The 24,964-nt window shown below is 41.2% G+C and overlaps 1 protein-coding gene across 2 annotated transcripts in view; it reads left to right on the forward strand.

Annotated features, from left to right (window-relative positions):
• LOC139444640 (uncharacterized) overlaps nt 1-24,145 on the forward strand; it is a 35,681-nt gene extending 11,536 nt beyond the window's left edge. For both annotated transcript variants that reach the window (XM_071225560.1, XM_071225561.1), the window contains exons 3-4: nt 2,404-5,355; nt 17,816-24,145. In XM_071225560.1, coding sequence (XP_071081661.1) covers nt 2,484-5,355; nt 17,816-21,201 — 6,258 coding nt within the window. In that variant the 5' untranslated portion in view covers nt 2,404-2,483 and the 3' untranslated portion in view covers nt 21,202-24,145. The remainder of the gene's footprint in view (nt 1-2,403; nt 5,356-17,815) is intronic.
• The last annotated feature ends 819 nt before the right edge of the window (nt 24,146-24,964 follow it).

Consider the following 24,964-nt stretch of genomic DNA (forward strand, 5'->3'; position numbering starts at 1 on the left):
ATCTCATGCTTATCGAAAGAGTTGACCAAAATATTGATTTGATGCTTATGATGTTGGTCAGGCTAAGCAGCTACTATATCAGGAAGTCACACTAGCTTCTGAGGCTCACCTTCAATTATTTAATGCAGGCCTGATATATCACTTCATCAGTCTGAAATTGCAAACCTTGCATGAAACTCGGTGCACTCAGCTGCAGACTACCAAAGAAATTTGGCATGTCAACTGAGATGGATTGTTCTCTCCTTGGTTATTTCCATAGGTAACAAAAGCATACGTCTTCGTTGGCGTGATGTCCAATCTTTCTAACACTGCAAAAGAGTAGCTTAATCATGAAGATCTCCTCTTTTATGAAGATAGTAAAATTTGTGTACAAAGTCCTCAAATAAAATAGCATTTTACAATTCTTCTTGACAATATCATCAATTATTGTGGACATATTGTATATTTTTTATCCATATGGTAATTTGTCAGTTTTCCTTTTGAATCATGTGAACATGTTTGAATATTTGTATTTCATGGTGAATGTTTTGAAATGTTGATGAATATTACAAATTATCATGGAATTCAAGAGTTAAAACTAGTGAAACTGTATACATGGTAAGACTGGTTACTGATGAACAGTCACCAAATTCAAGCCGATGTATGTACCATGTCTGCATGTTGCTAGGAAACCAGTCAGTCAATTTTAAGGTCCTGCTGTCTGAATTACTTCCATGTGGACATGTCATCAGTTAGGTTTAATGGTAGTTGTGAGGGGTATTACGGATATATCAGTAAATTGAGGTTCAATCTCTCCATGATATGTATCACCATATCATTTTTTAATGTTCGGTATATAACATGATTTCCAATGGCGATGTTTATCATGTGTTTCATGATGTTCTTGCCAAATTCCCGGAGTGTTCATGTATTGATTGTTTTTATATATAGTCTGGAAGTTTGTTTCACAATCCTTGATAAAATCTTAGCTCATCAATATGATTTGCATCTGATTGATAACACTTCTATATGTGTTGGGTTGATAAACAAAGAGCAAATATTGATCAAGGAACATCTTCCTGAGGCAAGGGAGTTAACTGACTATAAAAGTCAAGTATCCTCCCTTGACAAACTAGGCTGGACTTATTGAGGTATATTTTGGCTGAACTGACGTATCTATGCATAGTCTAATCAAAATTGCGTAACGAAATTGACATCTGGTTCGTAAACTGCCTTTCAGATTTCGGTCGATTGCAGAATTGGCAAAGCATGTTTTTGATCAAGATGCTCAAATGATTTGATGCACTTCTCAAAGTTTGACCCGTTTTATCATAATATAGATTTTAACTATTGATTATTGACTTGGCTCCACCATTTTGTACGAAGCAAATACAAGTGATATGAGAGGTGGAATCTGATTTGTCAATAGGAGGGACATAACTCGTAATAGCCACTGGTGGTGCTACAATCGAGCCCAGAAATTCCAGCCTAGTTTGGCAAGGGTAGAAACAGGGCTTTTACAGTCAGTTAACTCCCCTGCTTCAGGAAGATGTCAAGGAATGACTTGACAAGTCAGAAAGAATACATATGCAGCAAGTAAAAGTGATTGATCTTGTTCCGCTATGTTAACTTAGTATTCAGCTTGTTGTGGTCAGTGGATGTTTGGCTGGGTAAAGGTTGAGTGACCAGTCAGGGATTTATCTAGGCGTTCTCAGTGGCCAATATTCATCCCCAGGTCAAACGTTTACATCTGCAGCTAGAGGTTTCTCATTAGTCCTTTTAATGATAATAAAAAAATTAAAAATGGTAAATTTCTAATAGTTCTTATGATACCTTAACTATTCTGCAGTTTGGCAAGGGCTTTAGGACTAGTGCCACTTTCTATTGCTGGGCCTTTTGCTGACACTGTGTTCAGGTTCAGTTGGTTCCAGACAAAATTAATTATGATTTTTGGGGCACAGTGAAAAAAGCCTCACCCTGTAAACTAACTCTTCCTTTGTTTCTCCTTTCCTTTCTTACCCCCACTCCCACCCCCAATAGGCATGAAGCTTCATCACATTAGAGAGGGTACAGTGCATTGATATCCAACAGTGTAACCCTATTAATGAAGACAAGTATCCCTTGAAGATTTGTGTTAGAATAGGTCTTCAGAGAGGCAATTAACTGGATCAGGTGGTCAGGCTTCGCTGACTTGGCTGATACATATCATCGTATCCCAGTTGTGTAGATTGATGCTCATGATTTCAATTATTGGATTGTCTGTTCCCGGTTATTTACAGACAATGGTCCTATAGATGGAATTAGCTTGAGTGCAGCGTAAACAAACAAATACATTTCATTTTACTGGGTGTGCTGCCTGAAACATGTTGTTAATGAAGGTCCTTTTTGAATATTGTGATTAATATCTGGCTCCCATTGTTTCAGATGGACTCTATTGGTGAAGGGTGATTGTGCTGAATGTGAAGGTCATCTGCTGGTCATGAGAGAGAGAGAAGTCCAGGATAATGAGGACTAAAATTGATAAGGACGTGAAGAAAAAGGACATCGTTGAGCGGGACAGGGAGGATGTGGAGAAGGTCGTCCCCCCTAAAACGGTCAAGAAAGTAAAGAAGTCGAAGAAGGTCGAGACTGCAGGGGATGGTCAGAACTGTCACCCTACTACTGCTTCTACTGATGTCCCAACGCCCGTTGTGGATGAAGGGGCAGTAGAGGTCGCCAACGAGGGTCCTGATGAGATAGCAGCAGCTGTGAATTCTATAACAGAATGTTTGGATTTCAATAATGCTGTGCCGGAGGTGTGTGAAGATGTACCTACAATAGAAAACCATGTGGAAAGTGACAACTGTAACCCTGAACCTATTGTTTCAACCTCAAATCCAATTCCTGAACAATCTGAACTGAAGGAAGCGGAGGAACAGGAGTGCCCAGCAAAGAAACCTGTGACTCCTGAAACCCCGACAAAGGTACCAGCAGCAAGTGTGTGTTCATATGAAAGCATCATTGATGAGGTTGCTCGGGGTGATATCATTGTTAAAACACCTCCAAGGAAACCGCCTAAGAAAAGACGTAACGATGATGTTAAAATGAAGGAAAAACTTAATTTTGATGATAGTGAGAAAGTGAAAAAGAATGTGGAAAAGAAAACTTCAGAAAATGGAGATGTGAAAAAAGAGAGTGTGTCTGAGACATCTGGTGCGCAGTTGAAGGATGACGGTCCTTCAGCAGGGGGTCAGACGGATTCAAAACCCTGTGAGGCAGGGGCCAAGTCGCGGTCGAAGCGGACGCCGAAGAAGAGGAAATTTCACGATGAACAGGAAGATGAGAAAACACTGCCAGTTTCAAAACCCAAAGTTACAAAGAAGCCACAAGGTTCAAAGTCAAAGGGAAACTCTGCAACAGAGAAGCCATCTGATACTCCAGCAGAAAAGACAGAGACTCCTAAGACCAAGAAGTCTCCAAAAAGTAAAGGTGTGAAGGGTAAAGCCAAGGAGTCTAAAGAGACTAAAGATGCACAAAGCAAAACAGACATTAAAGAGCCTGTGAAGAAAGCAAAGGAGAAAAAAGCAGCAAAGAAAACCAAGAAGGATGCTACCAGCAAGACAACAGAGCAGGCTGTGTCAAAGGCTGCCTGCGAGCAGATGGCAAGTCCTGAAAACCATGAGAATGCTCAGTGTTCTAGCGACAGCGGTATTGGTGGAACTGACTCTGAGATGAAGGTTGAGAGTGCAGTCAAACCAGCAGCATCTGGTGCTGCCATGGATGCACATCAAACAACTGTTCAAACTGTCACATCTGATGTGCCGGAGAAAATGGAAATTTCCGAATTGACATTAAAATCAGAATCGGCAGAAGCTGAGGGCAAAAGTGCAGCAAAACCAGAAGCTAAAAAGAAAGCTAAAAGTTCCAAACCCAAAAAGCCGAAAGAGAAAGGAAAAGAGAAAGTGAATGGTTTGACAAAGTCAGACACCATAGATGAAAAGGAAATGTCAGACAAAACCAAACCACTGAAAAAGGCAAAAGCGAAGAAGAGGAAATCGGGGGAAGGTGAGAATGCAGAGAAGTCAGAGAAGAATGTTACAGATGGTGAGCCATCTGCTTCTAAGGAGCAGACGGACGAACCTTCACCTCAAAAGAAAAAGAAGAAAAACGTTGCAAATGGTGATGGTGAAGTGAAAAAAGTTGTGAAAAAGAAGAAAAAAGTTGTGAAGAAGCCATTAGCAGATGGTGAGGGTAAAGAAAATGTAGAGAACAATGGCGTTGGTGCTTCGTCTGAACTTGTGGCGAGTGTACCTGAGAATGGTACAATAGGTGTTGGTGTGAAAAGTGATATGGGGGATGATGATATCGATGATGATGGTGAGGACCTAGGAGGAGAGAACGATAAAGACGGCGAAGTCAAAGATGACAGTGTTGCAGCAGAGGGCGACAGTCCGGCCAGTACAAGTGAAAGCAAATTAGTAAATTCAAAGCTTTACAAAGAAAAGAAGATTTTAGAGACTCGAGAGTGTTCTATGTGTGGTCACAAGACTCGGGGGTTGGCAGCATTAACCAGACATATGAAACGTGCTCATCAAATCATAAGGAAACCACCCAAGTTTAAGTGTGATAGATGTGATTTTGATGCTGCCAAACGGGTTGTGTTTGCGAAACACATGCTGCTTCATGATGTCATAATGTGTTTTAAATGTCCATTTGTCTGTACGACACAGGAAGCGCTGGAAGAACATGTCACAGAGGAGCATAAAAACAAGGGGGACCTTAAGTTGTGCCGCCTGTGTTCACGATATATTCGATGCCCTGAGGGCGAGGACACTCTGGAGAAACACATGGAGGAGTGCAAGGGTAAAGTGCCGCTTGTTTGTAAGGAGTGCAACAAAGAGTTTAAGTATGAATCAGGACTAAAGGTTCACATAAGTACACATTTCCCCGATCAACCCAAACTTTATACGTGTGAACTGTGTAGCTATCAGTCCAATTACAAGGCGAACTTACACAAACATATCCAGAACATTCACCAGGAGCGGCAGAAGACAATCAAATGTCGGGAATGTGATAAGATGTTTTACAAAGAGGAGCACATGAGACGCCACTTACGTCTTCACGCTGAAAGTAGGCCGTTCCAGTGTGAGAAATGTGAGAAAGCGTTCAAGACGGTGAACGCAATGAGGTGTCACATGGAGAGCCACAACACAGGGCGGCCATTTAAGTGTGACATCGATGGCTGCAGTAAGACTTTCCGTACAGCCAAATTCCTAAAAAACCACGCTGAGGAGTTGCACCAGCTGGGGGAGAAAAAGTATCACTGCTCGGCCGAGGGATGCAGCTTCTCATTCTTCAAGAAAAGTCATCTGAAGCGTCATGAAATCACACATACAGGTTAGTCATCAAGGGGGATATGTGGTAAAATGACAACTGTTGACATCTTGTTTCTCCTTGGATAAACAGCCAACTATTCACATTCAATTTTCCCAGTGGTCAAATGCAATCTGGTTACATCTAGGTTTTTACGTGGTAAAATGCAAACTGAAAACATCTTAAAAATGCACACTGTTTTGGAGAAGGCGACCAACTGTAATTAAACTCAAACGTATTTGAGATTTATGTGATATTTCTCTTCTGATAAGAAATACAATCAATAGTTTGGACAGTTAATGTCAGATCTTTTTTATGCAATCACTAGGTTTCGATTTAATCAAGGAAATCTCCATATACTCTGTACTGTATGCACTGTTGGTAGAGTGGTCTCTGTTCTATGTCTAGGAGCCTCATAATTTAGTACCAAGAGTCCTCAGGACTGAATATTCAGACCAAGATAAGGCCCTGGAAGGTTGGTAGGGATGTAAGAGAAAATCCTCCTGATAGTTAAATGATAACAAACAGACATGCGTTTTTAGAGTAATGTCACTCTTAACTGGGTGAAAAAGTACTGTAGAATCTTGTTTCCATTTAGGTAGAAAGCTACATTAGTTTTAAAGTATGCAAGGCCTCACTGGTCTATATGTGTCAAGGTCGACAAGGTTTAGGTAATGCATTTTGGACACACTGCTATCCGATATATCCTACGTGGTCTAGTGGTACAGTGTTTGCTCGGATAGCGGAAGGTCAGAGGTTTGATCCCCGGCTGGGTCGTACCAAAAGAAGCTAAAAGATGGTACATGTTGTTACCCTGCCTGAGAGTTGGCATTAAGGAACCAAAACAAGGACTGGTTGGTTTGAAGTCAGTATATTGTGTCTGAGTGGGTGATTCATGTTAAATTGCAGCATGGTATCTCAGTGGGTTCGCACTAAAAAAATCGGCATTAGTCTGGACTAGCACAAACAGCCAAACACACGCAAAAACACACACACAAACACACACACAACACACATGCATGCACATTGCTGTTATGAGTGCAACAAGTGAAACTTCATTTCACCTCCCCTCATATGTCCTGATATGGTGCTGGCAATACTATAACATACCACTATCCTCATGTGCCAGGGAGGCTACTATATCAGAGAGTGATAATAAAGTAAATTTGAACAAACTAGTTACCAGGGATAGTTAGTTACCAGGGATAGTTACCAGGGATAGTTACCAGGGAAAGTTACCAGGGATAGTTACCAGGGAAAGTTACCAGGGATAGTTACCAGGGATAGTTTTGCGCTTTGGATCGGTTGCCTAGTAATCATCCAGGTCTAAATGTTTATGATTATATTGTGTATTTTCCTGAAATTTATTTACTATGTGTCATTGATTATTTCAAATTAAGCAAAACGTTATTAGTCATGTAAAATAAATTCCTGATGTGAAGCCTGTTCTATTTAATCATTCATGGATTTTATGAATGACTGAACATCCAACATGAATAATCCATATCAAATAACATTCTAAACAAAAACGGATTAGGTGCATTTACAATTGATCACAGGATCATTATATTAGGTAACCGATCTGGCATCAAGCAGTCACTGGAACCGGAGTCATCTGGTATAGGCTGGGACACAGAACATATTGTTTGTCATGTTGGTTGTTTTTACATTCATGTGGACATGATGACCTTTTGGATGACAAGTCCCTCGCCTGGATCATTGTCCCTTGACAAGCCAAAAAAGGTCCCCAAGTCAGGAATTCAAGTCAATTTGATTCCCTTGATGATAGTGTTTGTGTTGACTGTGACAGCTGTGCCTGAGGTTACCAGGGTGACGGTGTTGACTGTGGCAGCTGTGCCTGTGGTTACCAGGGTGACAGTGTTGACTGTAGCTGTTAAACCTGTGGTTACCAGGGTGACTGTGTTGACTGGCTATTGTACCTGTGGTTACCAGGGTGACTGTGTTGACTGGCTATTGTGCCTGTCATTACCAGGGTGACAGTTTTGACTGGCTGTAGTACCTGTGGTTACCAGGGTGACAGTGTTGACTGAAGGTGTTACCTGTGGTTACCAGGGTGACAGTGTTGACTGTCGGTGTTATCTCTGGTTACCAGGCTACTGTTGACCTGGTTACCAAGTACAGTTTCTTTTAATATGGTAGCTTCCTTTTCAATAGTTCATATAAAAATAGTGAACAGATTTTTGCTGAGGCCTCTGTATTTTATTCCATTGTAGTGGTGTGCCGGTACCTTCACTCTCTACATGAGTCTGGGTTTGATGCCCTTGTAGTGGTGTGCAGGTACCTCCACTGTCTACACGAGTCTGGGTTTGATGCCCTTGTAGTGGTGTGCAGGTACCTTCACTGTCTACACGAGTCTGGGTTTGATGCCCTTGTAGTGGTGTGCAGGTACCTTCACTGTCTACACGAGTCTGGGTTTGATGCCCTTGTAGTGGTGTGCCGGTACCTTCACCATCTACATGAGTCTGGGTTTGATGCCCCTGTAGTGGTGTGCAGGTACCTTCACTGTCTGCATGAGTCTGGGTTTGATGCCCCTGTAGTGGTGTGCAGGTACCTTCACTGTCTACATGAGTCTGGGTTTGATGCCCTTGTAGTGGTGTGCAGGTACCTTCACTGTCTACACGAGTCTGGGTTTGATGCCCCTGTAGTGGTGTGCCGGTACCTTCACTGTCTACACGAGTCTGGGTTTGATGCCCTTGTAGTGGTGTGCAGGTACCTTCACCATCTACATGAGTCTGGGTTTGATGCCCCTGTAGTGGTGTGCAGGTACCTTCACTGTCTGCATGAGTCTGGGTTTGATGCCCTTGTAGTGGTGTGCAGGTACCTTTACTGTCTACACGAGTCTGGGTTTGATGCCCTTGTAGTGATGTACCGGTACCTTCACTGTCTACACGAGTCTGGGTTTGATGCCCTTGTAGTGGTGTGCAGGTACCTCCACTGTCTACACGAGTTTGTGTTTGATGCCCTTGTAGTGGTGTGCAGGTACCTTCACTGTCTACACGAGTCTGGGTTTGATGCCCTTGTAGTGGTGTGCCGGTACCTTTACTGTCTACACGAGTCTGGGTTTGATGCCCTTGTAGTGGTGTACCGGTACCTTCACTGTCTACACGAGTCTGGGTTTGATGCCCTTGTAGTGGTGTGCAGGTACTTTCACTGTCTACACAAGTTTGGGTTTGATGCCCTTATTGTGAACCATGATAATGACTTGTAGGGGAACATTTTGCTGAACAAATATGTCTGAATTCTGAATCTGTGAAGAACACCTGTAGTGTCGTTGGCTGAGTTTTAGGTTGCTATGAGCTGTCAACAAGTCTGGATTTTGGTGTACTATTGTATGACAGCCGATATGCTTTACTTTACTTTCAAAAGATATCTCTCACTCATCTCTGTACATTACCAGAATAAGTCAATATATATGTGTATGTTTTTTCAGTCTGTGACTTATCCACTAATCCCATGCACCTGTTTTGTAAAATTTCTTTTTGGTCTCGTAAGATCAGCTTGTACTTGTCCATACAGCACTAAGACCAACATGTTCTGAAAATAATGCCAAAATACAAGTTCGGTGTTGTAGAATGAAAAGTGTTTGACACTGACTGGGTTTGCTGTAGTATCAACTGGCATAACCCATATTGTGCAAGCAGTGGCCCACGGGGTCTGGCAGCACGGTTCCTTCGCGCCTGGGGCGTTGCAGATCTCACGGGCCATCACGTCAGCAGTATTGATTACCTCAGGATCTCCACACCTGGTTTGTGACAGGTTTCACTTGACTGCACTCCGCTCCACCTGGTATTGGGCCTGGGATTTGCTGATGGGAATAAGCCAATCAGATTGATGCTGTTTTTTACATGAATGACATTGTCTCCACCAAACTTTTATTGATTTCCTTCCACAGCATGATGAGAAGAATTTGTTTTTAAACTGTAATCAATTGAGTTTCGAATTAGCTCCATTCACAGTCATTTCAACAAACCTGCCCAGGTAATAAGTTAAATCCGTATTTGTGTAGCTAATTCAACAATTGCATGCCAGTGCTGTAATGAGAAAAACTCATTTAGTAAGACGGAATGGAACCAGTGGAAATTGTTTGATTAACAGTATATCTGAAGCATGGGAGCAATTACAGCCAGACCTCACCTGCAGCCACTGAACCCATGGATCAATACAGGCATGAATCATGGTGCCAGTAATGATGTGTTTGTTGTGGAAGGTATCAGTCACAGCTTGTGGTTGATGGCAGGTGAGGGAGGGCTTGCTGACTTCATTAGGATGCAGATTTGTCCATGGAGATAGCGAATTCTCAAGTGGATCTGAAGTGGAATTGGATTTTTTGGGGGGTACATCAATGTTGTGTTCTTGTCGTTTGAATTGGAGTCAAAAGGAAGGTGATGTGCCAATGATTATGGAGGATGGTTATCATGTAGGGATTATATAAAGGAGGATTGTTACATATAGATTATGCAATGGAAGCATAGTTTTATCATGTAGGGATTATACGAGGAAAGATTGTTATATATGGATTGTGAAATGGAAGCTGGTTTTATCATGTAGGGATTGACATATGATTGTTATGTAGTAATTATTAAACAAAAGATTTTTATGTTTGGGTTATATAATGGAAGATTGTTATGTTGGGGTTATATAATGGAAGATAGTTTTGTAGTAATTATTAAACAGAAGATTGTTATGTTGGGGTTATGTAATGGCAGATTGTTATGTAGTAATTATTAAATGGAAGGTTGGTATGTTGGGATATATAATTGAAGGTTGTTATGTAGTAATTATTAAACAGAAGATTGTTATGTTGGGGTTATGTAATGGAAGATTGTTATGTAGTAATTATTAAACAGAAGATTGTTATGTTGGGATATATAATGGAAGATAGTTATGTAGTAATTATTAAACAGAAGATTGTTTTGTTGGTGTTATGTAATGGAAGATTGTTAGGTAGTAATTATTAAATGGAAGGTTGTTATGTTGGGATATATAATCGAAGGTTGTTATGTAGTAATTATTAAAAAGAAGAATGTTATGTTGAGAATATAAAATGGAAAATTGTTATGTAGTAATTATTGAACAGAAGATTGTTTATGTTGGGATTATATAATGGAAGATTGTTATGTAGTAATTATTAAACGGATGGTTGTCTATGTTGGTATTATAAAATGGAAGATTGTTTTGTAGTAATTATTAAACAGAAGGTTGTTTGTGTTGGTATTATAAATTGGAAGATTGTTATGTAGTAATTATTAAACGGAAGGTTGTTATGTTGGGATTATAGAAAGATGTTTGTCATGTTGGGATCACGTAATGAGGTTAATTTAATGGAGGATGGTTATCATGTTGTTTGTTTGTTGTTTAACGCCACACTCAGCAATATGCCAGCTATTTTACGATGGTCTGTAAATAATCGAGTCTGAACCAGACAAGTCAGTGATACATAGCAAGCGCATCGATCCATGCAATTGGGATACAACGACATGCATCAACCAAGTCAGCAAGCCTGACCACCCGATCCCGTTAATCGCCTCTTGTGACAAGCATAGTCGCCTTTTACAGCAAGCATGGGATGCTGAAGACCAATTCCTTCCCCGATCTTCATGGGCCGACTATCATGTAATCGCAGGAAGGGGATTTTATGATGGAAGATTGTTTTCATGTAGGGAATATATAATGGAAGCTTGTTATGTAGGGAATATATAATGTAGGGAATATATAATGGAAGATTGTTATCAGGTAGGGAATATGTAATAAAAGATTGTAATCATTCAGGGCATATATAATGGAAGATTGTTATGTTGGGAATATATTATGGAAGATAGTAATCATTCAGGGCATATATAATGGAAGATTGTTATGTAGTGAATATATAATGTAGGGCATATATAATGAAGATTGTTATGTTGGGAATATATAATGTAGAGCATATATAATAGAAGATTGTTATGTTGGGAATATATTATGGAAGATTTTAACCATTCAGGGCATATATAATGGAAGATTGTTATGAAGGAAATATATAATGTAGGGAATATATAATGTAGGATTGTTATCAGGTAGGGAATATATAATGGAAGATTGTTATGTAGGAAATATATAATGTAGGGAATATATAATGGAGGATTGTTATCAGGTAGGGAATATATAATGAAAGATTGTTATGTTGGGAATATATAATGTAGGGAATATATAATGGAAGATTGTTATGTTGGGAATATATAATGAAAGATTGTAATCATTCAGGGCATATATAATGGAAGATGGTAATGTTGGGCATATATTATGGAAGATTGTTATCAATTAGGGAATAAAATAATTGAACATTGTTATGTTGGGAATATATTATGGAAGATGGTTATCATGTAAGGAATATATTATGGAAGATGGTTATCAGTTAGGGAATATATTATTGAAGATTGTTATGTAGAGAATATATAATGGAATATTTTTATCATGTAGGGAATATATAATATATTATGTAATGGAGGATGTCATCCTTTAGTGATTACGTAATGGAGGATGTTGTCTTGTGTGGATTATGTAATGGAAGATGGTAATAATGTGAGGAATACAATTTGTGTAATGAAGTACTGTTACCTTGTAGGGGTTATATGAGGAATATATGATGGAATGTGGTTATTGTGTAGGCATGATATAGAAGATTGTTATCATGAAGGGTGATGTCATGGAAGATTGTTATCAAGTAGGGATTAGATCATGGACGATTGTGATGTAGTTATTATGCTATGGAAGATGTTATCATGTAAGGATTATTTATCGTGAGACAACCCAGTTGTTAGGGTGGCTGCTGATGCCTGTGTAACTCTGGGTTCCCTACCCATATGGAACACATCTCATCACTGCCTAGCTTCTACAGCTCGAGCCACTGTCTCGCAGGACAAACACAGAGCTTCTTCTTTCATCAGCTGTGTTGAGATATTCCACTTTCTACCAATCCATGCCACGTGACAGAGAAGGACCTTGATATATTTGCATGAGTGCTGGTGCCCCTAGATATGAAATGGCATATCCCATTATGTTTGATTACTGTTAGGAGTGGGACAGCTTAATGAGGCAAACACAGCCACAGTAATTAAATTGGAGTGATAGAGACTGCTTCTGTAACGCTTGGAATAAACCGCTTAATCCTGGGGTGAGCTGACGAATCAGGAGTGGCCATGCTGCAGACACACCAATATACTGCTGGAATCAATAAATGATTGTTGGTTGGCATCTCTCTTACAGTTGAGAATTTGCATCCGACTGCTGAGTATTGAGTCAGGAAAGCTCAACTAGCCACAGTCAAAGGCAGCCCATGTTCCCTGGTTCTACTTGGTCCTAATTATTGGCGGAGGTGGAGAGAGGCAATTGATGCACTCACAAATGGAGCAACGCTTTTTCTCCACTATCTTCCCCCGAATCCCAGGCTGTATGTCATAAGTGAATCAGGGTGACGGGATGGACTGTGGGTGGGGGTTACTGGTGGAGGTGGGGATGGGTTTAGCTTTAGGCAGGCTAATTAGGAAGCTGATCCTAGAAATGGTAAGCTTCACACAGGGTTTGGGGTTGGGTGATCCAAGACATTGTAGGCTTAAGTCAGGCTTTGGGGTTGGGTGATCTCAGAAATGTTTGGCTTCACGCGTAGTTTTGAGTTGGGCGATCCTAGAAATGGTAGGCTTCACACAGGGCCATTGGTTTGGTGATCCTAGAAATGGTAGGCTTCTGATGGGGTTTGGGTTGGGTAATATTAGATATGGTAGGCTTCACACAGGGTTTAGGGTTGGGGGATCCTAGAAATTGTAGGCTTCAGACAGGGTTTGGGGTTTGGTTATCCAAGAAATTGTAGGCGTAAGTCAGGGTTTGGGTTTGGGTGACCCTAGAAATGGTAGGCTTCAGATTGGGTTGGGAATCAGTCAATGGTTTTGATGGCTAATCACAAGAATAGTAGATACCAGACAGGGTTTGGGGTAGGGCTGGGATAAGTCCAAATTTACTACCCGGGTACCCACCCATCTATTACCCAACCCTACCCGGGTACCCACTGTAGGTCTGAAGAGATACAAAATATCTGATTGGGATTTTTTTTACAGCAGCACTTACAAAACGTATTTAGATACATGTACTAAACGATCTGGTCATGCATACACTGAAGTTGACTTACATTACTCATGGTTGTATCTTTATTCAGCCATATGGAAGGAATGGGTGCATAGTCAGAAAGAAATGCGAACATTAGTGACTTTTAGTGTAACCATAGAGTTCTAATTTTTGTCATTAAACAATACATCACGTGACTAACCATGGGTCTGGGTAGTCCTGTGGGTACCAGACTCTGACTCAGTAACCTACTGAACCGGGTACCCGAGATACCCGTCCCAGCCCTAGTTTGGGGTTGGGTACTATGTGGGTGATGGATGAAGGCTGTGCATTGATCAGCTTTATCAGACTATGATTTTTATAATTGAAAACAAAATATAGGAAATAAAAAAGATATGTTTCTGATGAGTAACACATACATGATATAATTCTATCAAGTCCTGGGCATGTTTTTCAGCTCAAGTAATTTGTTTGTGAAATATCGACATTGTCTTGTTAACGGTCCAACTAAAGTAAGCCTTCTGCTGCTGTGCCTGCACAGCTTGCTGTGTATACAACATTAGGAAGATGGGCCAACTGAACATGTAACTGAAGGAAAATCAATATCAAAAATTGCAAAATAAGTCATTTTTGGCTGGAGGATTAATAATTTGGTCTGCCTAATAGTGTTTTAAGCACAAAAGGTTTAAAATCTGTACCTTAATGTGGAATTAATTTGAGTGTGTTTTCATTCTTCCCTGGTCTCCGACCTCCAAAATGCATCAAAACCTCAGAATTATTGTTCTAGGATTGATTTTCATTCCTTGTACAAATTAAATATGATTATCTTCAGATGGGAATGGTGCATCTGTTTCTGTGCAGGTTGCTATTGGGAGGTTGGGCTGGAGTAGTGTGTCTTAGGGATGCTAGATACGGCAGTCTGTGTCAATGTCAACAGTGGAATTGACTTGCTCCTTGAGGTCTGGTTATTACGTGTTATTAGTTTACCTGTACAAAACAACAGCACTCTGAACATTTAACCACTGCCATGTACACACACACTAGAGATGTATCTTGCAGAAAATCACCTTTAGTGCAGAATTTGTGCAGAATTTTGCATTTTGCTGCAGTGTAATTGGTCAAATACACATTTTCCATGCAAATTAGAAACTGGTCCTCAGTAAGTAAAAGTTGCATAGGATTTCGCAAACAAATCATCAACATGTGAATGAATTGTTTTTGTATTAAAGAACATTCTACTGTAGATTGTTTAAGATTTTAACATTATTGAAGTGTTTATTTCAAGTGAATCCAACTTTTGTATTGTGACACGCGAAATACATGTCTTCATGTATCATGCTCTGACTGTTAGTTCATAATTCATGGATACATTTATCCAAAAAGGCTTTTATTCATGGAAACAAACCAACTTACCATATGAGGTTGTAGGGCTGTGTGCAGAATTCATGAAAATTGGTTGTAGAATATATCAGAATTTACTTCAGAAGATTTATATTTTTGTTTGGCTGTGGAATTCAGCAGGGACTGGTACTTTATGGTTTAGGAACAGCTTGAGTTTTATGTCCTTTGGAAGCAAGACACAAAGGTTAAAGGATTGGAAACTTTTTCTTAAAGTGAACTACACTAGGATTATGAAGATTCTCTTTGTTGATAGACTTCCACATGTAGCGAATCCATTACCTAATAAAGTTAAATAATTTGTTTGTCGAACATAAACAGTCTTTGATGATGATATCATTGGAGTGAGCATCTGTGAATATTTTCACCAGTCTATTGAAATTCACGTTTTGTGCAGACTAAGTGTCTACAGTTTTGAGTTTATTTCATAATAGTTGAAGGTGCCAGCAATATATATATACTCACCAAAACATGAATATCATACATGTTAATTAATATAAGAAGAATTACTCATATTCAAGAGATATTAGATTGGTTCGATGCACAAAGGAACATACTGTTATGTTGTGTGAATGCATCACATGTGACGTCATAGACTTGAGAAGCGTCATTTGTCTCGTGCAGGATTAGCATGTAAAGTTTTGGTAATCACGTGGAGGATATCATGATAAGAATAAAAACTCTCTGTAGTAACACTTGACTTATTGTTAATTGGTACACATTGGAAACATTTCTTTGTAATGGACATACTTCTCTATATGTTTCTATGGTTTGTGTATGTATATGTGCATGCATGCATGCATTACCATGAAGGACTGCTTCAAGTCCTTTAAAGCTTGGTTAACTACATAGTTCCCTGATTTGTTTTGCCAAACCATGTTTTGTGTTATGATTGTAAACAATATTATCATCTAAATACGGAAAGTCGAATGTGTAAATTAATGTGGTTTGGCATCTACCAATGGTTCTCATCATATAGCAGCCATCGCTCTGTCTTGTTACTAGGATCATGGATGTAGACGAATGTAAGAATGTGATTCGGTTGCTTAAGTTAGTACTTGAGTGTGGGGCGGTCGGGTAGCCTAGTGGTTAAAGCGTTCGCTCGTCACGCCGAAGACATGGGTTCGATTCCCGACATGGGTACAATGTGTGGAGCCCATTTCTGGTGTCCCCCGCCGTGATATTGCTGGAATATTGCTAAAAGCGGCGTAAGACCATACTCACTCACTAGTACTTAAGTGTTTGTAGGTACAATTAACATATTTTAGCCAACAATGCTGTACCACCCTGATAGGTTTCCATTTGTTGACTGAAAGTGAAAATTGTTTCAGAGTGAAGTCCCTTTCTTATTCTTTCAACACTTGCAACCCATGTGTGTCATAGGAGGCGACTAACAGGATCGGGTGGTCAGGATTGGTGTCTTGTAATGTCACTTGTTATGTATATCATCGTATTCCCAATTGCATAGATTGATGCTCACGATGTCAATCACTGGATTGTCTGGTCCAGACTCTATTATTTACAGACCGCCATAATTTAATTGGAATATTGCTGAGTGTGGCGTAAAACAATAAACAATCACAACAGAACAGCTAGTCAGCATTTGAAGTAAAGGGGGGGCACGGGTGGCCCAGTCGTCTAAGGCGCCGCCATTCTGGATCCATCCATTTAAAGGAGTCATTGATTTTCAAATCATGGCAACTTCCCTCTTGATAAGAAAATTAGAAGAATATTATATGATATTGTTCTGTGTTGAAAAGAGCAGTTCACTAAATATGTCGAAAATGGAAACTGGTTCATGTGTTAGCACTCTGCATATTTCTCTGATGTAAAGGGGGGCACGGGTGGCCCAGTCGTCTAAGGCGCCACGATTCGCTGTGCAGAGTTGCGTCCCTTGTGCACGCCAGAAACCAATGATTGTGGGTTCGAATCCCGTGTTGCCCCGATTATGTTTCTAGGTTTGTCAGCACCATACCATGCTCGTGGGTTTCACCGAAGTGGTAAACGTCTAAGACCTGCATCACTTCGTGCTTTCCTCCAACATTAAGCTGTCACGCCGCGATATAACTGTAATACTGTTAAAAGCGGCGTTTAACCCAACTCACTCACTCACTTGAAGTAAAGGCGTGGCAGGTCCATGATGTCTTCTCCATTTGACTACGGGACTCCTAAATCTTATAATGTAATCATTTAACATTAGGTTTATGACAGGGACTTCCCCACTTAATTTTGAAGACTGTTGGTTGTATAAGTTGTATCTGAATGATATGTGGACAATAACATGTCTTGTTGAAATCTGATGTCATATGTTTTTCTATATTTTACCTGGCAAAATGAAAACTGCATGCGTGTTAGATCCTTTTTTCGCACAAAGTCCGCAAGAAGTGCTTCATAATCAAAACGTGCTTTGGATCTCATTATTTCTTCTTTATATGTTTTCAACAGTGATTTTCTCACCACCATACTGCCATCATTACATTAATTTTGCCAATATCTATGCATCCTAACATGTCAAATGACTTTGACATCATGCCTAAACAGTTTCGAAGGTGATGTGTAGTTGGTGGTTTTCATGTAATGCTGACGGCATGGGTTCAACTCCCAACACAGATGAGATCTGAATATTGTAACTCCTGCCATTGATATGATGTCATCAAGGTACACAATTCCTCAGCCCCTCACCCACCGATTTTTGAGGGTCACAACACACCCTTTGTCAGATGCCCTTAACTATACCAAGCGTACATATCTAAGTCCTGCCATGAAGCGATCATGTTATATAGTTAAGTTTAGAAAAATTTTACTTATAACAACTTCCTTTCAAAATGTCATCCCTAAACAAAAGCCATGAGACATTGCTACTATTGATTTAAAAAAACAACCCAAAACCTTTCTTTCTAAATATCTCTACCTGATTTGAAATGTATACATATTTTTAAAACTGCTTGACACTGACTCTTGTGTGTTGCAGGAGAGAGGAACTATCACTGCACATGGCCGGAATGTGGCAAGTCCTTCCGGCACTCGGACAACTTGAAGGTGCATCAAAGGCAGCATACCAATGAGAAACCCATCAAATGTACAATGTGCAGCTTCTCCTGTCGACAGAGGAACTCCTTACAGTGGCATATCAAGAGGCATCACACACAAAAGCCAGGAGAAGATTCAGAACAGCCACGCGAGCCCCCCGTTTCGGGGAGTAGTGAAAACAGCAATGAACCGAAAGTGAATGGTGTGGCTCTTACTCCTCCTACAGCCCCTGCTGCTGCTGCTGCTTCTGGTGCTGCTGTTGCTGATGCTGCTGCTGCTGCTGCTGCTGCTGCTGCAGCCACCACAAGTGAACAGTCTACCAGTGGAAAGCCTGAAAAGGGAATTGATCTGTATGACTTCAATGATGATGATTCTGGTGATGACCTTCCAGTTGTATTCCGAAGGGACAAGCCAAGAGTTCATACCCTAACACGAGAAGCTCTTGATCAGCTTCATGAAGCTGCCAAACTTGAGCCTAAACCCAACCCTCTGCCAGAGTGGGTGAAATCTAATGGAGATGCACCAAAGGAGGAAACAGAGAAGGCAGAGGCAGAGAAAGAGAAAGAGAAAGAGAAAGAGAAAGAATCTGTAAAGACACCTCCTAAAAAGAAGAAGAAAAAAGTTGTGTCTAGCAAAAAGGTTTCTCCGAAATCTGTTAAAAAGGTGAAGTCACCTAAAGCAACTAAAGCATTGAAATCAACCAAGTCATCCACTCCTCCTAAATCTCCTAAAGCAACAGCAGCTCCGAAAACTCCAAAGTCACCCAAGTCGCCCAAGTCTCAGGGAATGAAGAAGAAAGTTAGTCCAGAAGTAGCCAAGAAGAAAACATCAGTATCAAAGAAGAAAGTCTCTCCACAAAGCAAGAAGGCAGCAAAGAAGAAGTCTCCTACTAAGAAGAAGGAAACAAAGCCTAAGGGTAAAGCATCTGTGAAGAAAACAAAGACTAAAAAGGCAGCTGCTGTTGAAGAAGATAAACCCGAGGAACCGGTGGAAGAGAAGGAAGCAAGTGATGAGCAAGAGAAAAAACCTGAAGCTGAACCACAACCTGAAGCTGAACCTGAAGCTGAAGCTGAAGTAGAAATCCCAGTTGAACCTGAGGTTGTTCCAGAACCTCAACCTCAGCCTCTATCTCCACAGACTCTCCATAAACCACAAAGTCCAGAGAGTGATGACAGCTCACCAAGTCCACATAGCCCCCACAGTGACCGCAGTGTGTGTAGTCCACTCCTCAGTGACAATGAGAGTGAGGGTCAGCCTCAGCCTCTTCCTGTTGAGCAGGAGGAACGAGAAGAGGAACACGTTGAGGAGAAGCAGCAGAATCTGGAGGAAGCCTTCCAGGAACTTGAAGTTCCTCCTGTTATTGAAGTTCCCAAAGAAGAGGCCATGTCTCCTGGACAAGCTCAACAAGAGGCAATTGATAGATCACTAGAGGAGAATCCTATCATTGATGATTCTACTCTGAAAGATCTGAACTCACAACAAGATGTGAGGCAGTACTCACCAGCATTGGTTGAGGAACCTGAGGAAAAGATTGAAGAACAACAAGGAGACGATGAAGAACAGAGGGTCTCCTCTGATGATGAAGTCCCCAATGATATTCTCCTGACTCCACCTCGAGCACCTGCTCCTCCTCCACCTCAGAGCCCATCAGAGGAGGAAGAGGAGGTGGAGGAAGTGATGCAGCCTGTGCAATCTCCTCTCCCTGCGCCTGTCTCTGTTCCTGTTCCTATTCAAGAACCACTCTCTCATCCTGAACCTATGTCCAACCAACCCTTGTCCAATCAACCTTTGTCCCAAGTGTCGCAAGATCAGCAGCAACCATTGCCTAGCGTGGAACCTCCGAAAGATGATGCTCAGCCACCACCACCACCACCACCTCCTCCTCAACCAAGTGCTCAATTCCCTCATCAGGCACCCGAATGTGACAAGGATTACTTGGGGCAGTATCTCCAGGACCTAAATGTACCTGGCAACACCCCAAGAGAAGCTGTTCCAGATGAGCCCAACCGTCTCCAGAGGCTGGAAGAACTGGCGGAGAAGCCTCATGAAGACAGTAGAGATATCCCAAGAGCAGCATCTGTGGCCAGTAATGTTATCACTCACACAAGTATGCAACCATTTCATGACATGTCCCATAAACGCATGGAAATCTTGGCCTGTGATCGTTCTCAAGAACAACACTTCCAGAGGGACACAGCATCTGCGCTTCCACGACTGCCAGACCCTGCCCCATTCGAAACATTTAACCCACTCAACTCAATTCATAGTGTATCTAGAGAGAATAATTTCTTGCGTCAAAATGAAAATATCTTTTCTGCACAAACCACAGGTAGTAGTTTCATGAGGCTGGGCGAGAGTGAGGCCATGAGGCAGAGAATGACCACACCTTTCTTGCCTCAAAATGACAGAACTGCCATCTCACGTCTCCCAGACACAGCGCTGAGACCAACAAACCCAGCTCTTCTTCGCCGACCAACAACCATGCCAAGTACGGACATGTTTCCTACGCCTGCCATGTCTCAGACCATGCAGAGGAACCCCTTCACCAACACATGGTCGGGGCAGGAGGTCCGGCCCCCTCACTGGCCACAGGCTCCATACTTGCAGCGCACAATAGATAGACAGCCGAACACCACACCTGCAACGCTCTTTGCCAAAGACAACTACCTCGCCAGTCGCGACTTTATGTTTGACCCCTCTAGGACAATGACAGAGCGTAATATGTTTGCCAGTCTCTCATCTCCGCAGCCCCAGAGAGAACTGGCACCAGAGACGTTTCCACTTGAATTGAGTTATTTCGGAAGTCATCCGTACTCAGGAACTGCTACATTAGACTATAGTAGGCCACCGTGTGGAACTGCCACTAAAACTTTCGACGAGCGTTATCGTCAGACTGCTGGTACAGCCATGAGTGACTTCCGAGGTTTGCCCCAAACTTCTTCCACTGATGTGTTCAGTGGAATTGGTGTAAATAGCAGTTTCAATTTAGACAAATATATGTACCCCAGAGACCCTGTGTATCATCCGCAACATGTTGGTGACAATACTAATAGTGCTTTCCTAACGCATAGTACACCCACTCAACATTCTGTGTTTGACAGGGAATACCCCCATCGTAGCCTTTACCCTCATCAAAACCCCCCGTATCCATTTCTAGAAGAGAGGCAGTACTCGACGGCAGCCAAACTGACTCATTCAGCGGGCCCCACGGTCAACCAAGACCGGGACTTTATGGCCCGACCCAACACAGCGGAGAGCCAGATGCCCCCGGATCCATACCGATGTGGGGTGCTCTACAATGTCATGAATAGATATTCATTTGAATAGACGAGTGTTTGTTAAGTTTTGTTTATGTATCTCATTGCCTTTTCATATGTATCAAGTTCAAACTGTTTTGCTGTGCCTCCTTCACTGAAGACAGTAGTCTGATAAGTTGGGTGATAGTGTGTTAACCTATTAGGAATACCTTTGAAAATATATCGTCTTCAATGAATCAACTGAACTTATAATTTGTTTGGTTCCATTTAAGAACTATTTTTCTCTGGTATTGCAGGATTTAGATGTGCTTAGAACGTTTTATGCTAATGAATCTAAAAAATTCCTTCCTTTTTGTATATTTGAGGAATTTTTCTGTAATTTAGCATCAATGGATGTATTAGAAGCACAGTATTTGGTTGCAGAAGACTATCATCTTCAGTGAAGATTGCATCAGGATAATTGTCTATTCAAGGATCACACTTGAAAGTTCAATTGTTTAAATTTTAATTACTTAAGGTGTTGTTAATTTCAGGAGGAAAACATTGAGGTGGTTAATGCTTAATACTATGTAGACTACATGTCACTGATTCTACCAGTTTGTTTTCTATGTACGGTCATTTCCGAAGTAACTGAGCATGCAGGGATGACAGGGACAATGTGAAATTTTAGGAAGAAATAAGGCGGGATGGCTTTTTTTCCAAATCTGCCAATGTACTTAAATAATGAATACTTACCTGTACATTGTACTATCAATATTCATATATTCATCACGTCAGGTTTACGATCTAAGTCCTAACATTATCTGTGGCCCATAGGTGTTCAATGGTCACATCAGTTCCGTTTGTGAAGCCTACATCGAGTCACACTGTTATGATTCACTAACCCTTGATTCTGAGAAAAAAATAGGTCATACTTATGATGTTATCAAGGGGAGGTAACTCTGAATAGTCAGTTTGTCTGTTCCTGCTATCCAAGCAGTGGTGAGTGAGAGAGTGTGGTTTTACACCGCTTTTAGAAATATTCCAGCAATATCACGGGCGGGGACGCCAGAAATGAGAAGAAACGCCAAGAAGTAGAAGTAGGATTTTCATACAGTAACGCTGAATGACCATGTATGCTCTCTTACTTCAAAATAGACCTGTACTGAATGCATAAAGTATTTCACAAGTGTTATTGAAGTGTACTTAATGGATTCAGTAAATTAATCCAGCTGCGTCTTTAGATCCATTCAAACAGCTTTATGAAATAATGAGACATTACTTACTTACTTGTGAAGTGATTGGTTTGCTTTGCCTTGAAAATGTTTACAAATCTCAGCATATGTGCAATGTAGGCAATAGCATCTTGTGAAGATACTTGACCTGTTTCCTCTGTTAATCCTGTTGCTCAAGAACAAGATCTGAGTGCCATCTTAGTGAACATCTGTTTTCCGTAAACACAAGATAAAGAAATAGGATGGGAAAGGTGGGATGGAATCTTTGATTGCCTCTCTGAACACCTACGTTTCCTTCCTGACGTTGCTGGGGCGGTCGGGTAGCCTAGTGGTTAAAGCGTTCGCTCGTCACGCTAAAGACCTTGGTTTGATTCCCGACATGGGTACAATTTGTGAAGCCCATTTCTGATGTCCCCCGCCGTGATATTGCTGGAATATTGCTAAAAGTGGCGTAAAACCATACTTACTCACTCACTCTGTTGTTGCTGTCCCCAGCATTAATGTAAGTTGGATAATGATATCAGTATTGTGAAGCCTCTTTTGAAGGGTGAATCAGGTTGCTTGTGTAGGCGTGGCATGGACGTGGTCACTTTGTATCCCATGGCAACAGTAGCTGGTGCCTTGTCTTTTACCATTATTTTCATTATGTGGTCCAACAAAAGATCCTTTTAAAATAAATTCACATTTTTATCCCCAAATATTAACATAAAAGATTCTCAGCATTTACCTTAACATTATTGTTAAGATATTTTTACATCAGCAGACCAGAATCAGTAACCAGAAAATGTCTTTGGCACGTCCCGATAGATCATTATACGAGCTATATTAAGCATTTTCTATGCCTAGTTCACCATTAAAACGGCCACATGTCCAAGAGTCTCGTTAAATTGTAATTGGTCTTTTAATCCCATGGATAATAGTCCACAGTATGTTACGGAAGAAAGACAAGTTTGGGTTGATTACAATGTTTGGCTGGGTTGGTTTGTTGGTTTGTTGTTTAACGCCACACTCAGCAATACTCCAGCTATATGACGGCGGTCTGTAAATAATCGAGTCTGGGCCAGACAATCCAGTGATTGACATCATGAGCATCGATCCACGCAGTTGGGATTGATGACATGCATCAACCAAGTCAGCAAGCCTGATCACCCAATCCCGTTAGTCGCCTTTTACGACAAGCATAGTCGCCTTTTATGGCAAGCATGGGTTGCTGAAGACCTACTCTACCCCGGATCTTCACGGGTCATGTTTGGCTGGGACTCTGTACACTTCATGGTACTGGACACAGCAGATATGTCCAAGCTGTTCTGTATTGTCCTTGATGCTGAGCAGTGTTTGCCTACAGGTGTTTACTGTGATGGTGTCCCAGGTCTTGTCGGAGTAGATGGCTAGCCTGCACTGGTAATTAGGTTGAGTCACAACTGTTAGTTCTAGCACTGCTGACACAATCAAATGAGTTGCTGATACAGATCCGATGCATGATAATCAATATCATTATTTGCATGTTATTGTCAAGAACAATATATTAATTTACCTTCGTATGTGTGATTTCCTTGTTTAACGAGTTATTTTGTACCTGATTCAGACAAGTTACCATATTTGACATATTTAGTGACATGGGCAGTTTTTTAGTGATGGAATAGTTTGACAAGAGAGAGATCGGTCATTTCTGATTTTTTTTTTTTGGTCATAAGAAGAGGATTATTAACAATTAGGAAGGACATGTTGGAAAGGGCCTGATCTCTGCTTCACACGATGTGGAAGCTACTGCTGATTTTGAAATTGGGAATTGACAATGCAGTCAGTGAAGGTATGTTCAGTTTCACTCACGGACTTGTTGGGTATTATCTGAGTGCTTCCACTACTGCTGATATTGCACTTGAGTAGATTCAATCTCCATTTCAAGCACAGTGGGTAGCCACATTAGGAGGGTGGGGTTGCAAGTGAAGGGAGGGTGGGAAGGGCATGGGATAGTTGGGGAGGTGAAGTTTTTGTGGTTTTGGGGTGGGGTGGGGGGGGGGGGGGGGTGGTATAGTTGGAGAGGGGAAGTTATATTTTTGGGGGAAGGTGGGGATGGTTGGTGAGTGAAAGTTGTGGTTTTGGAGTGGAGAGGGGTAGTTCGGGATGGGAAGTTGGGATCTTTTGGGGGATGAGGAGGTGGGGGAGGCAAAGTTTGAGACGGGGTGTGGGGTGTGAAGGTTGTGGATGGGATGGTTACGCTGGAGAAGTTGGGGTGGGATAGTTGTTGTGGGGATGTTGGTGTTCGGGTAAGGGTCAGGGATGCCTCCCTTTTGAAAATTTAAGATTTGTGTTCACCTGTCGATGAATGTCTCGCTCCAAATGATATATACTGAAATATTTTTATCTAGATCGTCATTGTGAAATTTCTGGATCCATCCATTTAAAGGAGTCATTGATTTTCAAATCATGGCAACTTCCCTCTTGATAAGAAAATTAGAAGAATATTATATAATATTGTTGTGTGTTGAATAGAGCAGTTCACTAAATATGTCGAAAATGGAAACATGTTCATGTGTTAGCACATGTGTTATTTCTCTGATGTAAAGACTTACATCTTCTCTTTGCTGAATTGTCTGTAGGGAATCAAGTACTTAGCCA

This window comes from Haliotis cracherodii, unplaced genomic scaffold (genome assembly GCF_022045235.1).
Source record: "Haliotis cracherodii isolate W230 unplaced genomic scaffold, xgHalCrac1.p SCAF_6, whole genome shotgun sequence".
Classification (NCBI taxonomy): Eukaryota; Metazoa; Mollusca; class Gastropoda; order Lepetellida; family Haliotidae; genus Haliotis; species Haliotis cracherodii.